The sequence below is a fragment of the Cnephaeus nilssonii genome (genome assembly GCF_951640355.1).
Source record: "Cnephaeus nilssonii genome assembly, chromosome: 12".
In the NCBI taxonomy this organism is placed as follows: domain Eukaryota; kingdom Metazoa; phylum Chordata; class Mammalia; order Chiroptera; family Vespertilionidae; genus Cnephaeus; species Cnephaeus nilssonii.
The window spans coordinates 39,579,765-39,596,080 of NC_137083.1; the positions used below are offsets into that span (position 1 = coordinate 39,579,765).

At 35.9% G+C, this 16,316-nt stretch overlaps 1 protein-coding gene across 2 annotated transcripts in view; it reads right to left on the reverse strand.

The window, feature by feature from the left end:
- Nucleotides 1–16,316, reverse strand: part of ORC5 (origin recognition complex subunit 5) — a 245,706-nt gene that overhangs the window by 219,197 nt on the left and 10,193 nt on the right. For both annotated transcript variants that reach the window (XR_013814283.1, XM_079785898.1), the window contains exons 5-8: nucleotides 14,543–14,654; nucleotides 8,162–8,292; nucleotides 678–726; nucleotides 506–596 (exon numbers count right to left, since the gene is read on the reverse strand). Coding sequence is in view for 1 of the 2 variants with exons in the window: in XM_079785898.1 (XP_079642024.1) it covers nucleotides 506–596; nucleotides 678–726; nucleotides 8,162–8,292; nucleotides 14,543–14,654 (383 nt within the window). In the remaining variant the exon portion in view is untranslated. The remainder of the gene's footprint in view (nucleotides 1–505; nucleotides 597–677; nucleotides 727–8,161; nucleotides 8,293–14,542; nucleotides 14,655–16,316) is intronic.

The following is a 16,316-nucleotide window of genomic DNA, read 5'->3' on the forward strand; positions in this document are numbered from 1 at the left end:
ATGACCTCCTGGTTCATAGGTCGACAATCAACCACTGAGCCATGCCGGCTGGGCAGGACTGGCATTTTTAAGTGAATTACTCAGACCCCAGAAGACAAAAACTGGCTGAGCTGGAAATCAAAACCATGTTCTTCCCACTGTACTATGTGCTACCATATCACCTGAGCAGTTTCATTACCATGAAATTCTAATAAAAAACAAATGTAGATTTATGATTTGATTTACATATTTCTTTAATAATCAAATTTTCATGATGCCATTCAAATATCTCACATAACTATATTTTTAAAAGGCTAAAACTGATTGTCCTGTACCTACGCAGATATTTTACATTTTGAAATTGTTCCAAAGTGTGTAGCATACTGGTTAAAAATTATATGTCCTTCCCCAAACAACAAGAATTTAATTCAAACCTCCAGTTTTTTCCAATGTAAAGAAGGTAAAGGAAAACTCTGTACAATAACTAACCAAAAAAAAGATATAAACATATTAAACAAAAAATTACCTTGATATTTCCCTGAGATAAACAGTCTGCATGGCTTTCTTCAAATGAGGTTCGATATTTCTCCAGAGTTTGCGAGTATCACGTTCACTTGCTACCAAAATGAAGAAAATTTCAATAATTGAGAGCTTATAAAAAATTTTTTTAAAGTTAATAGGTAAAATTATATAGTTACCTTCTCCTTTAACCACAGGTTCACAATATTTAGGAAAATTAAGTACTGCCTATGAACAAAAAAAAATAGTAGTTATCTACCACAATTAGGAATTCTTTTTCAGGTAAAACTCTTAAACTATTCAAGCAATTTTATTGTGATTTAATTTCTCAGGTAAATGTTATTCAAGCTTATTACTACAATAATAAAACGGCAAATATCAATAACAGTAGTAAAACAATATGAAAAATATTCCTTAAGTGGCTAAATCCTGCCTATTAGCCCCTATGAAGTTTATATGAAGTAACACAACAAAGCATAATTTGTAATTTTAGGTCATAATAATGTTACAAAGGAACATAAAACACAAATAAAATACCCCTAGCCCAAAGAATTAACCTGTTATTTTCCAAGGTCTGATCATTCTCACAAACTAAACATCTAGTGAAGTAAAACTCAAACTATTTCGACTGCCAGCACTGCCTGAGATTGTTACAAATCCAAGTTCTTAGCACCCTGCCAGGCACACTTGGTCAGAATCCTGAAGATGAGACCCAGGAATCTATGTTTTAACAATCTGACTAGGAATTCTATGTATTCTAAAGTCTGAGAAGCAGTAATTAATCATAATCACTTAGTAGTTTTCCATGAATCAATACTGAACTACTGAAAGGTAGTTTAAGCAAACTGAGTAAATATAATTGTCCAAACAGTCTTTATATTTAAATACACCTATAAAAGTGAGCTCTTACTAACAAGTGGAATTTTAAAAAGAAAATATTTGTCAAATACAAAATACTTTTCACAACTTTGACGATTAACATTCAAATATGCTCTCCAATATTATGCCCACTTCTCCTATGTTAATCCTCAAATATAGGCAAATTTACAGTTAACTAGAGGCCCGGTGCACGAAATTCATGCACGGAGGGGGGGGGGTGTCCCTCAGCCAAGCCTGTACCCTCTCCAATCTGGGACCCCTCGAGGGATGTCTGACTGCCCGTCGGGATCGGGCCTAAACGGGCAGTCAGACATCCCTCTCACAATCCAGGACTGCTGGCTCCCAAATGCTCGCCTGCCTGCCTTCCTTATTGCCCCTAACCACTTCTGCCTGCCAGCCTGATTACCCCCTAACCACTCCGCTGCCAGCCTGATTGATGCCTAACTGCTCCCCTGCCAGCCTGTTTGCCCCCAACTTACCTCCTCTGCCGGCCTGGTCACCCCTAACTGCCCTCCCCTGCAGGGTTGATTGCCTCCAACTGCCCTCCCTTGCAGGCCTGGACCCTCTCAACTGCCCTCCCTTGCAGGCCTGGTGCCTCCCAACTGCCCTCCCCTGCTGGCCATCTTGTGTCCACATGGGGGCAGGATCTTTGACCACATGGGGCAGCCATATTGTGTGTTGGAGTGATGATTAATGTGCATATTACTCTTTTATTAGATAGGATAGAGGCCTGGTGCACGGGTGGGGGCCAGCTGGTTTGCCCTGAAGGGTGTCCTGGATCAGGGTGGGGGTTCCCTTGGGGTGTGGGGCAGCCTGAGTGACGGGCCTGTGGTGGTTTGCAGGCCAGCCACGCCCCCTGGCGACCCAAGCCGAGGCCTTGGTATCTGGAATTTATTTACCTTCTACAATTGAAACTTTGTAGCCTGGAGCGGAGCCAAGCCTTCTGCTCGCTCAGTGGATGCAGCCATTTCTGTTGGGACTTATGTATCTAATATAATTGAAACTTTGTAGCCTTAAGCGGAGGCCTGGGCTGGCCAGGGCTGCAGAAGCTTAGCTTCCCCCATTGCCGGGGGCAACCCTTGCCTCCAGCTCTTTCCAGCTCAGTGGCTGCCGCCATCTCTGTTTGGATTTGTTTACCTTCTATAATTGAAACTTTGTAGCCTTGAGTGGAGGCTTAGGCCAGCAAGGGCAGGCGGAAAGCTTGTCTTCCTCTGTTGCCAGGAAACCCAAGCCCCCCTTCTGCTCTCTGGCTGCAGCCATCTTGGTTGAGTTTATTTGCATATTTGCTCCTGATTGGCTGGTGGGCGTAGTGAAGGTACGGTCAATTTGCATATTACTCTTTTATTAGGTAGGATTGTATTGGGGTTATGCACAACAAATCTAAATTCAAGCCCACTGGTATTTTAAACTACCCAGAGAGTAAAAATACGTATAAAAGCTACTAACAAAATCAAAAAAATAATTCCAAAGCCCAAGCAGAAATAATTTTAGATGATTTTTTTTATATTATAAATTTTCACAACCCTTGTACATTCTCCCATATAACTGCCCGTTATTCATAACCATTTAAGTATATAATTTACTCTTAACTAATCTTATCAATGTAAAGGGAGGGGAGGAGAGGCACTACTTTATTAAAAATGACCAACTTCTCAGGGAACACTAGTATTCCTATAATAACAGAAGGAGCGTAATTATCAACAGCTAATTATGCCCATCTGTTACCTCATTCCTGACAACTAAACTTTCATTATGCCCATTTGTCAGCTGAAGGAAGAGAAGCAAAATAGAATTTGCCTACAGGCACACAGATTCTACTGCCTGAATTTATGATTGTGGATCTCAGATATTCTGGGAATTTACTTCCAAACCAATAAGGATGCCGTGTTACCAAAGCCTGATTCTGGTGAAACAAAGAATATACAAATCCCTAGTTTTATTGTACTTCACAGGTGTTGTGTTTTTTACAAATTGAAGGTAAGACCCTCTACCAGCAAAAAAGTTACAACTTGCCTTATCATGATACTTGCTTTATTGCAATACTTAATTATGGTGATCTGAAACCCAACCTGTATACCTGTATTTCCCTTATATTGCAAAGAAAAACTTGCATTACTTTAAGAAATAAAACAATCTATGATGAATACTGAGTAGGTTGCCACAAAATAGGATAAGCAATTTGGGGAGCTTTTCCAACTTCTCAGTGAGATTTTCAGAAAGACTTCACTGTTGCATTTGAAATAATTTGTTAGAAAATAACCTGATACATGTATATTATAGTAAGCAGAATTGTAAGATACACCCCAAGACTCCTGGCCGCTAGTGTACACATACCTCTGTTATTCAATGAAACACTAATTTAGGCACTGCTGTGAAGAGATTTTGTAGATACAATTAATTCCCTAAAAACTATACTATTTATGGGAGAGTTAAAATAAGGAGATGATCAGATAAGTCTGATCTATCACATGAGCCCTTTGAAAGCAAAGTTTCCTCTGGCTGGTCACAGAAGTCAGAGATTCGGTATAAAAGGATTCAACATGCCCTTGCTGGCTGGTAGATGGAGAGGAGGGCCAAGTCGAAAAGAATGTGGGTGGGCTCTAGGAGGCCTGAGAGAGACAAACAAGGAAACTTGGGACCTCACTGTTACAACCAAGAGGAACTCAATTCTATCAACAACCTGAAAGAGCTAGGAAGTGGTTTTTCCCCAGAGCCTCAAGATGAGAATTTAGTTCAACCAGAACTTTAATTTAGCCTTGTGATATCCTCAGCACAGAAGCCAGCAACACAGTGTCTGGATTTCTGACCTACAGAACTATGAGATAATAAAGTTGTGTTGTTTTATCCACTAAATCGGTGGTAATTTATTTTGCAGCAATAGAAAACTAATACATACAATGAAGTATAAGTATAAAAACATGGCCAAGTACAAGTAATTTCTAAACTGTTTTGCCTTTTTTAGAATACCTACATTTTATTTTAAAAACATTAGCAGAACAAAGATCAGAACTGAGAACAGTTACATTAATTTATAGAAATTTTCATCAAGCAATGAGGCCTTACTCTGTGCCAGATCTTACTATTCTAAGTGCTCTATGTGCATTAACTTATTCAATCCTTCAAATGATGTTATGAAGTAGACATTATTATCTCCATTTTACAGAAAAGTTAAAGTATGCTTTAAATATCTGATTTCCATTTCTTAAATCAGGCAGGGAAAACTCGCCCTTTTAAAGGACTCATATCATTAGATGAGAACCACCTTGATATTGCTGTGTTAGGATATCCTGAAGCCAGAATGATATGAAAAAAATAAATAAGTTGAAATTCAGATGAGGAATAAGATATTTACAAGGATTCAAAGTACCTCCACAAAAAATACACATTAATTACCAAGAAAACACCACCTTAATCAAACAATCAAAGTGAACATGATCAGTAATGAGATTAAGTCAAATCTTGTAACCTGACAGGATGCAATGAGAAGACTGCATCATTTCTGTGATATTTCTGTCAGATACTCAACCTAAATCTATTCATGAAGAAACATTATACAAATCGAACAAATAGCCTACAATCTTCAAAGGTCTTAAGATCATGAAAGTCAAAGAGAAACTGTTCCAGATGAAAGTTCAAGAGCAATGACAACTAATTGCAATATGTGATTCTGAACTGGATTCTTTTGCTCTGAAGTACATTATTGGAATAACCGGCCAATCTTGAATAGGGTCTGAGTATCAGACTGTAGCAATTAATCAATTTTCTAATTTTGATGGTTGTACTGTGGTTTTGTAAAAGAATGTCTTTGTAGAAATTGCCCACTAAGATTCAGGGTGATCAAGTCACAAACTTATTCTCAAGTGTTTGGGAGAAAAAGAGTAAAAGTTCTTTTCACTATATTTGCAATTTTTCTATAAATTAAAATTGCTTCCAAATTTTAAAATAAAATTTAAAAACATCCAATACTCTCACCTTCTTGTAAATACCATACATAAAAAAATAATCAGAACTATTAGCATGTCAGTACCAATGAATGTAGCTGTGATACAAAAAGAATTCTTAATTATCCAAGGCCGTAAGTAAAAGCACCCTGTAAAAACTGTCTTAAACACCACTTTCTGCTTATTCCATGTCTAAAGACTATGTAACTTTTAAGAATATGCTAGAGCTACATTTAACATAGATGAATATACCAAATAAAATGTTGGGCAAAAGTACATAGATTTAAAAAAAAGAAGAACACATGCTGTATGTTTTCATTTAAAGAAAGTTCAAAAACAAACAAACCTAATCTTTGAAATTAGAAGAATAGTGATTACTTCAGGAGGAAAGATTACTTCAAGTAGGCTCCTGAGATGCTGGTAATTTTCTACTGTTTGACCTGGATTATATTTACAGAAGTGTTCTCACTTTGTGATAATTCATTGGGATACATATTCATGGTTTCTGTGCTTTTCTTTAGGTATAGTGTAAGAAAGCTAAGAAAAAATAAAATAAATACAAAGCTAACTAGATTATTTGTCCTAATTAAACACTCCACATCTCCCTTAAGTACCCATAACCAAAGAACAGCTCTTATCTGTGACAAAGTCATCCTCATCCATAAAGCAATCAGTATCTATCTATCTATATAAAAGCCTAATATGCAAAGTGTCCCCTCGGGAGTTTGATCGCCCAGGGGTTCGATCACTCACTATAATGTGTACTGACCACCAGGGGGCAGCACAGAATGAAGGAAGGCCCCAGCTGGCAGCCAGCAGCCGCTAGGAACCTACCCATGCATGAATTTCATGCACTGGGCCTCTAGTAAGAATATAAAAGATTGGTGAAGGACACCCATTCACCCAGCTATCTGTCAGATTAACTCTGACAGTCAATAGGATGACAGCTCTTCTGCCTCAGACTTCATATGACTTCAATCTCTGATACAAACCTACAGCAAGTATTAGCAGTTTCCATACTTGGGCTCTGGTTTATGTTCTTGCAGATCTCAATCTATTTTTAAGCCCACAGACTTTTGCTCAGCAGAAGAAAGCAAACTAAAATCAATGGATCCCCAACAGGTTATCAGGCATTTTATATGTATTCCTTTCTTTTTATTTCACAAAATTCCTTTGAAGTAGGTATTATATATACTTAATAAGAGAAAACTCATGTTCAAAAAGGTTAGGTAATTTGGTCAAGATCACAGAGCTGGCAAAGGAAGAAGTTTCTTCATCTGTAAAATGAGGATTCATGACAGTACCTTCCTTCATAGGGTTGTTGTAAGAATTAATTGAACTAATAATGGTAAAAAAGTTGATTACAGTGTCGGGCACACAGGAAGTACTCAATCAAGGCTGGATCCTATTTAAGAAGCAATATAGTATAATGCTTGTGAGCATATGCTATCGAGCCAGACACCATGGTTCTTTATTCACAAAATGTTACAATCTTTTTCATTTTAGTTCTCAGGGACCATTTTTTTCCTATTATACAATCACATGGCAAATAAGCAAAAATAACTACTATGTACCGAAACACATTATTATATACCGTCTTTATGAATCCACTTATAGCTGAAGGACAGATTTGCAACCATTTCAGAACAATCTCTTCCTCATCAAAAAATAGTTTAAAAATAGATGAAAAAATTTGGAATCTAAGAATGTCGTGATACCATTTGAAGTAGTCAGAGATTACCTTGAGTTGGACTGTTGCATGTGAGAGAGCAAAGTTATGAGTGAGGCATCAAAAGTCTTCCTGTACTTTCTGCAGCTTTTCTGTGCCAGATCCTTCTCTGCCCTGCTGCCTAATACCCACTCTTCAACGTCCAGGGGGCCATCTACCTAGCCCCATGCTAAAAAATAAAATCAAAACCCCAGGAAATGCTGGGTCCTGGCTATAAAAAGCAGTTATGCTACTTTATTAAAATAATTCACCAATTATCAATGATCCTCTCAGAAATTATTTGTATTTTAAACGAATATTTATTCGCCTGGCTGGCGTGGCTCAGTGGTTGAGTGTAGACCTATGAACCAGAAAGTCACGGTTCAATTCCCTGTCAGAGCACATGCCTGGGTTGCGGGCTCAATCCTCAGTAGGGGCTTGCAGGAGGCAGCCAATCAATGATTCTCTCTCATCACTGATGTTCCTATCTGTCTCTCCCTCTCCCTTCCTCTCTGAAATCAATTTAAAAAAAAGTTTTTTTAAGTGTTTGTTAAGTTTTTAATCCATTCTGTGACTCTTCATTTTTATTTTAACAGAGCTCTAAATTTTCTACAATTAAAAAAAAAAAAAGAGCCCTAGCCGGTTTGGCTCAGTGGATAGAGTGTTGGCCTGTGGACTGAAGGGTCCCAGGTTCGACTCCGGTCAAGGGCACATGCCTGGGTTGTAGGCTCAATCCCCAGTGTGGGGTGTGCAGGGGGCAGCCCATCAATGATTCTCTCTTATCATTGATGTTTCGCTCTCTCTCTATTCCTCTCTCTCTCTCTCTCTTTTCTTCTCTAAAATCAATAAAAAATATTTTTAAAATAAATTTTAAAAAAGAAAAAGAAAAAGAAGGAAGGGGGAAAAACACTCCCAAGGCCAAGTGAAAAGACCTAAGTAAAGGTAAATGAAAGTTTTCTAATCGGTTCAAAATTTGTACTAATCCACAGATTTCTTCCATTTTATGGTGTATTAGCCTCAAAGGGCCAAATCAAAATTTCCATAATAAATTATCAGCTTCCAACCTATCCCACATTACTTCTACATGGAAAAATATTAAAAGGCATACTTTTTTTTAAGCAGAATGCTCACTCACCAGATGTCTGAGCTCTTTCAAATCCCGGCAGACAGTGTAGAAAACTCCAAGAAGAATATTAATGTAAGCAGCATAGAAATCAGCTGAATACTCTGGAGGATGATCGTGGGACAGGATCTTTTGAAGGTTCCCTGTTCCCAGGACACAAATGAACGTAGAATGATTAATACAGCACCCTATATCTTCCAGCATTTTATAACAAAGGTTTAAAATAGCAATAATTAAAGAATAAAACTATTATAAGATTTAAAAAGTAATACAAAAGTTGAAACTGAGGTAAAAACAATTATAAATCTAATGTTCTAAAAAAATTAAATGTTGCTTAACACAAATATTAAACAATGAAATCTAAAGAAAATTTCAAGATCCTTATTACTGGCAAAATCATTATCAGAGACCAAAAATAGCATAGATTCTATTTTCTTTTTCTGCCTATTAAGTATATCAACTTGTAAAAACAAAAAGGGGCACTACAGCCCTAACCGGTTTGGCTCAGTGGATAGAGCATCAGCCTGCAGACTGAAGGGTCCCAGGTTTAATTCCGGTCAAGGGCATGTACCTTGGTTGCAGGCACATCCCCAGTGGGAGGTGTGCAGGAGGCAGGTGATTGATGTTTCTCTCTCATCTATGTTTCTAATTCTCTATCCCTCTCCGTTCCTCTCTGTAAAAAATCAATAAAATATATATTTAAAAGGGGGGGGGGGGGCACTACATAAACTAGGGCTGCTACCACCAAACTGGAAAATGCTCAGTTTTTATAAATTAAAAGAATTTATAAATATTGTAATAAAAATAATCATACTTTGTCATTCCCTTTTTGAAAAAATGTTTTCTTCCTACAATCTTGGTATCTTTACTCTATTTCTCTTCTATCTTAAAGTCTTTATACAATATCATATATTTAGAGTCCTAAATTCATATTTAATCTTGCTACAAATATCATATTGTAGAAACAGTTATAGAGAAACAACCACCTATTATTCAAAATTTCCCAATTACAGTAATGAATCAATTCCTTACTGCAATTCCCTCTGACTTCTTGATGCAATGGTTTCTTTACACTTCTCAGTTAAGAGCCTTTTGAATATGACTTATACTTTAAAGAGTTCCACAGGGCTCAAGACTTTTGCAATACTTACAAGTAAAAACTCTTTTAGGATGTTCTGATCATGTCAATTTCCTTATTTAACATTCTGATTAAATGAGCATTTTTACCATAGCTACTATGACATTTAACAACAGCTCTCAGAACTCTCATATTCTCTTGTTCCTCACAATAAGTTAGATACAGGTATGAGATTAAACAATTTATGTGGATTATCAACAGCTATTCATAAACAGAAATTTAGAAATATCTATATCCAGGGGATCTTTTAAACAGGGCAGTTGATCCAAAAAGATTTTTTTTTTCAAAGTCTAGTTTTAGGCTTAGAATATTATCATGAACAGGTTCCAGATGGAAGACGGTTACTTGACTTGCATTTTTATGTCACAACTACCAAAAAAACACAAAAAAACACAAAAGCCAAAACTTGACTTTAGAGTCTATGTATTTTTATATTCTAATAGCAAAATTTAAATCTAATGTCACTAAGCTTTTTTTAAAACTATGCATTAGAAAATATTTGATACACAGAAAATGTCCAAAGGTGTAAACTTGGAGATAAAGATATTTTTATATGAAAGTCACCAAATAACTAGATAGATGGAAGGAGAGGGAAGGAAGGCAGGAAGGAAAGGATAAATTGTCAGATAGATGAACATACATAGGCAAAAAAGACTATAAGTATATGGATAAGGAAATTTGGAAAACAATTAAGTCTCCAGCTCAGTAGGGGCTCAGACTGTACTCCTGAGCATTTATTGAACATCTCAATCTAATATCCCTTACTGGTGACTCTCAGTGCCACATGTGAAAGTTGATTAGATGTTACGACTGGCCCATTTCAGTCCTGATGAAAGTCTTAAAAGAATTAGAATTCTTACTGTGTTGCTGTAAAAGTAAACCAGCTGCTCAGTTATAGACTACAGACAAAATTCCAAAGTACAACTCTAAGTAAGCCATGCCAGCTCAAAAGACCAAGACTAGTAAAACTTATTAAAAAATATTTCATCTCCACAGGATGCTAAAAACTGTGCACTAAGAGGTAGTAAATAAAGGGAATGAAAAACCATTTGACTGGTCTTCTAGTGCCCTAAAATTTTGCTATCAAAGTATGAACTAATACTCAAGAGCAACTCAAGAGGAACTTCTGCTCCCAGTCATGAGAAAGTAAGAGGATTCAGAAATACTACACTGTAATAAATTAACTAAAACCTAGACAAAATATAGAAAACAACTATTATTAGACATCATATAATAGGCACTATAGGGCTGTGATACCTGAGAAAAGGGAAACAAATGAGTCCTATCATCAGCCTGTCTTTCTAGCTAGAGGTAATTTTTGAGTTTCAAAAGAAGTCCATTCATCTCACTGAGTTAGAGACAGAGAGAAGAGGGAGCTAAGGTAGGGCATTTGCAGGGCAGAGTACATAAGAGAGCTATGTAAGAAAGAGCTCCAGAAATCTGCACAGGGGTTCCCCTTGAGTCTTGGATGAATACCAATCTGTATATGAACAGAGTAATATTCCCTAAGGACAAGTAAGAACAACTTCTGGGGGAAAACAATTATTGGAGAGCTGTAAGTCAAGGAGTTCCCAGAGTTCACACATGTGAATCATTCATGTTACCACCTATAGAATGGAGAAACTCTACTGAATACATGGAGTATTTAGCAGAGATCCCAGAAGAGCTATACCTTAAAAATGGAGCTAAAATTAGCAGTGGAATAAAGGCTACTCAAGATCCTATCTCCAAAAAAGCTTTAAAATGGCCTTAAAAGCATCAAATATAGATAGCTTCAAGTTTAAATGCTTACCAGAAAAAAGTCCAACATGCAATAATAAAAAACACAGTATCAATCAAAAATTCCTAAACACATGAAGAAGCATAATGAATACCCATAATAGAGAAAAATTAGTCAAGAGAAACAAACCCAAAATAAATGAGGTAATAGAATTAGTAGACAAGGGCATGCAAACAACTATTATAAACATGCTCATATGCTCAAGGATATAAAGGAAAACAAAAGCATAATGAAGTATGAAAAGAATGGATGGGATTAACTGCAGATTTGACACAGGAAAAAAAAGATCAGTGAACTTTTAAAGACACAGAAACAAAAACTATCCCAAATAAAACACAGAGAAAAAATATTTAAAATTTAAAAACATAGAAATTCAGTTGGACCCTGGCCAGTATTGCTAAGTGGTTGGAGCGTGGGCCTGCACACTAGAGGGTCGCAGTTCAATTCTCTGTCAAGGGCACGTACCTGGGCTGCAGGCTGAATACCCAACCGGGTCTGGGCATGTACAGAAGGCAACCAATCAATGTCTCTCTCTCACAATGATGTTTTTCTTTCTCTCTCTCCTCTCTCTTGCTCTCCCCTTACTCCCTTCCTTTCACTCGCTCTAAAAGTCAATGAAAGCCCTAGCCAGTTTGGCTCAGCGGATAGAGTGTCAGCCTGTGGACCAAAGGGTCCCAGGTTTAATTCCAGTCAAGGGCACGTACCTCAGTTGCAGGCTCCTCCCTGGCCCAGGCCCTGGTCGGGGCGCATGCAGGAGGCAACCAGTCGATGTATTTCCCTCACATCAATGTTTCTCTGTCTTTCCCTCTCTCTTACACTTTCCCTAAAAATCAATGGAAAAATATCCTCGGATGAGGACTAGTAATAAATAAAGTAAAAAATAAAAATAAATAAATAAAAATCAATGAAAAAATATCCTCCAGTGAGGATAAAAAATTCAGTTGGACAATATCAAGTGATCTAAGATACATATAGTGCAGTCCCAGAAAAAAGGAAGAATGGCTAAATATTTTAAGAAATAATGGCTGAAAATTTTCCTAAATTGATGAACTACACATTTATATATCCAAGAAGCTCAACAAATCTCAAGTAGAATAAACAAGACATTTTTCCTTGTCTTTTTATTTCTTTGAAGCCCAAAAAATAAAGTATTATGGGGATTATAATAAAGAAGAAAAATGTAGGACAATAGCATAAAGGTGGTGAGAAAATTATGTCACTGAGATTCGCAGATTGTATTAAAGCATAACTTATGCTGACTGATACCATAACTAAACCAAAAACCTGATCAACTGCATTATAATCTACCTGAAGAAAAGATAAAATGCATTTCAAAAAAGCTGAATAATCTTCATGTGGCAGAGACCAGAAAACAAGAATTCCAAATTGTGACCCAGTGTCACTGACAAGTGGAGAGGGTGCCCTCAGTATCAGACATCATATTCCTAAAGATGACATATGTATCAAATCATAGAGGATGTAGCCACTAAGATTATCTTCCTGCCCTGGTTCCATGCTTACTTATTCTAACTCCAATTTGACATCAATTAATGCTTCCTTTCTGAAAGCCTTTTTGTGTGATTATGGTATTTTTGCTTAAAAAAAATTCAATGTACTGGTAAAAGGCACTTGAATTTAATAATCAGATTAAATTTAGCTCTAGTTTTTATCTATTTTAAAAAATCTGTTATCTCACACTCTAAAATTGTCAAGATCACTTTAGTTATTTAATTATGTCCTTAAATTCTCTCCATCTATGCTACTTTGTATCTTTTCATGTTTTAAAATTTTAATTAAATTCTATAATTCATTATACCATACTTTAATCCAACTTTACTATGATGTAGAAAATCAGGATTTTTTTATAATCTTAAATTTCTAAATAATTTTTCAATACTGAAGGCTAAAATGGGTCATGAAAAAATTTAACTTCAGTGATGACATAGCTACAAAGAAAACTTTTTAATTAAATCCTTTGATTTATTCTTTTCTTCCTATCCGTTTCTCATTTTGTGATTTTCATGAAAGATAACCTATTGAATATAAGGGCTCCTTGCATCTATTTTAGGGTTCTTTTAAAAAATATATTTTTATTGGTTTCAGAAAGGAAGGTGAGGGGGAGAGAGAAACATCAATGATTACAGAGAATCATTGATTGGCTGCCTCCTGCATGCCCCACACTGGGGATCATACCCACAATTGAACCGTGACCTCCTGGTTCATAGGTCAACTCTCAACCACAGAGCCAACCAGCCTATTTTGGGTTTCTTTAAAAAAAAATTTAAAAAAAAATCTCAGTTAATTAGTTAACACAGGAGGTGGTTTTTTGTTGCTGTTGTTTTTTATTGCTGTTCTTGTGAAAATAAGCAAAAATGTGTTGATTTTAACAATGAATATTTACAGCTGATTAGTTCAGAAGGATAGTGTTGATGAGGCCAAGGTCAAGGAATGCTATTTTTTCAGAGCCTGCTAACCACCTTATGCTTCACAGTTACAATCTTAGAATCAGAAATATTGTGTCTGTATAGTGACATCACAGTATTAATCTGTAAAACTATTCAAGAATACAAAAAGCTTTTATTTTCTTCCAAAGATAAAACCATCAGGATCTATGAAGTTTAAGATTAAAGCTAAACCAAAAGTAAATAAATACAAGGGCTAGTAATTGGAACTCTAAGAGTTACAGTAATAAAAATGAGGTTTACAAAATTAAAAATACATCTCACATAGTACTTAAGCCAGCTTCATGGTAAATAAAGATTTCAATACAATTTTAATGTGCTTTGCTCGGGTGAGAATTAACAACAAAACAGATGTATATATTCATTTGTAACACCCATACAAGAATCAGACTAGGTTGGCAAAGCACATTAAAATTGTATTGAAATCTTTATTTACCAGATTCCTGTATGGGTGCTACAAATGCAATAGATACATCTGTTTTGTTGTTGTTAATTCTCACCCGAGGATGGTTTTTCCATTGATATTTAGAGAGAGTGGAAGGGACGGGTAGAGGCAGAGAGAGAGAAACATCAATGTGAGAGCAATACATTGATTGGTTGCCTCCCGCACATGCCCTGACCAGGGCCAGGATTCGAGCCTGCAACCAAGGTACATGCCCTTGAATCAAACCTGGGGCCCTTCAGTCCACGAAATGACACTCTATCCACTGAGCCAAACCTGCGAGGGCAATATATACATCTTAATGTACTAGCTAAAAAATGTAAAAACAAACCATTAGCACAAATATGTGAGAAGTGCTTATTCAAAAAATATTAGTAATTACACAAGAATAACTCCTCAGAGTTCCAAAATAAAACCTCTATAAATGCAGAAAGACAAGCAATATTTTGAGATTGGATGTAAACTTTAACAGATTAAGACATGAGAGTATTCCCATTTAAACATGCTAGCTTAATCTTCCACAGACTATTTTACTGAGTATCACTTGTCAAAACAATGTTTTAAAATTTACCTATGCTATAATCAGGGAAATACAAGACAAATGGTTCAAAGCATCCAGTATTTGGACGGAATTTTTCCCAAATAATTTCACTGAGAAAGATAACAGTCACATTTCTATCAGTCTGTAAAAGAAAAAAGTAATAAAATTAACTTTGCATTTAAAAATCTTAATCAGAGAAATTCCACTTGAATCTTTCTTTCAAATCGAGCAAAGTTCCAACATGTAACAAATTATTTGCATATTAACACACCATATTTAGAAAACCTAATCAAGGAGTTCATCTACTTGCAAATTTTCATACATAATTACTTGGGAATTTCCATAAAACTTTTAGGTTAATCAGCATTTCAGTTACCCATGAATGCTAGGACTTATTTTATAGAAATTAAGAAATATTTGCATAAATAGTTAAGACAAAACCTTTTTATGGGAATTTTCAAAGAAATCATTAGCTTTCAATTAATAAACAATCAAAAAAGGCAAAACTTAACATCTCTCATCATTAAAATGGCTACAGTAATCTAGAAAAAAGAAATATGAGTTGAAGAAAAACAGATTAAGTCATATTATGTAACCACATATTATTGTTAGAAAAACTTAAAAGTTGTTTTAAAGGATATTTTCACACAAATTAAGTAAAATTGACTTTGCATATACATTAAAAACACAAACAACTATGATCTAAAACACCACTGTTAAGTAAACAGATATCTTTTGAAGTATATTTAGAAATTATAATTAGTATACAAAAAGAACATTAAGTGAACAGCCCACTGTGTATGTTATCCTTCTACAAAGTGGCCACAAATGTCTTACGCATGCTAGTTAGAATTTATCTGTAGATACCTCTGCATTCTCAACACAAATTTTAATTTACCCCATATTTTTTTAAAATATATTTTATTGATTTTTTACAGAGAGGAAGGGAGAGGGATAGAAAGCTAGAAACATCAATTAGAGAGAAACATCGACCAGCTGCCTCCTGCACACCCCCTACGGGGGATGTGCCCACAACCAATGTACATGCCCTTGACCGGAATCAAACCCGGGACCCTTCAGTCCGCAGACCGACGCTCTATCCACAGAGCCAAACCGGTTTCGGCCCCCATATTCTTTTTGACATTTCCCAAGTTGACAAGCAGCTTCAACAGCAATTCTCTTTTCTGGTAGAGTCGAGATTACTGTGCATCTTTTAATTTTCTTCAGTTTCCATAATTAAAACTAAAACAAAAGTGAAAGCTGTTTTGTTCTATAACTATCCTTAGCACACTATCTCACAAATTATACTATACTTTGATAGTGATTTACTTTTTATTGATTCCTATATTCCCTCCTCCCCCGTTAATTCTTACCTGAGGATATTTTCCCATTGACTTTTAGAGAGAATGGAAAGGGGAAGAGTCAGAGTGAGAAAAACATCTATGTGAGAGAAACACATGGATTGGTTGCCTCCCGCACATGCCCTGACCAGGGCTGGGTAAAAAGCCTGCAACAGAAGTATCTACCCTTGATCAGAATCGAACCCAGGACACTTCCACTGACACACTATCCACTGAGCCAAATTGGCTAAGGCTTGATTCCTATATTATATATAATCTTATATTCCAATTTTCATTGTTTAGAAAAAATTATTTTGGCTAACAAAAGCAGGTAAGTTCAATAAATTAATAATGCTACAAAAATTTAGCATCTTTATGAAAGAAAAACATTTTTACTTTCAAATGCTATTTTTATCTTATAAACTCATTAATTTTTAAGAATCCTTGAATTTATTTCTATAGGG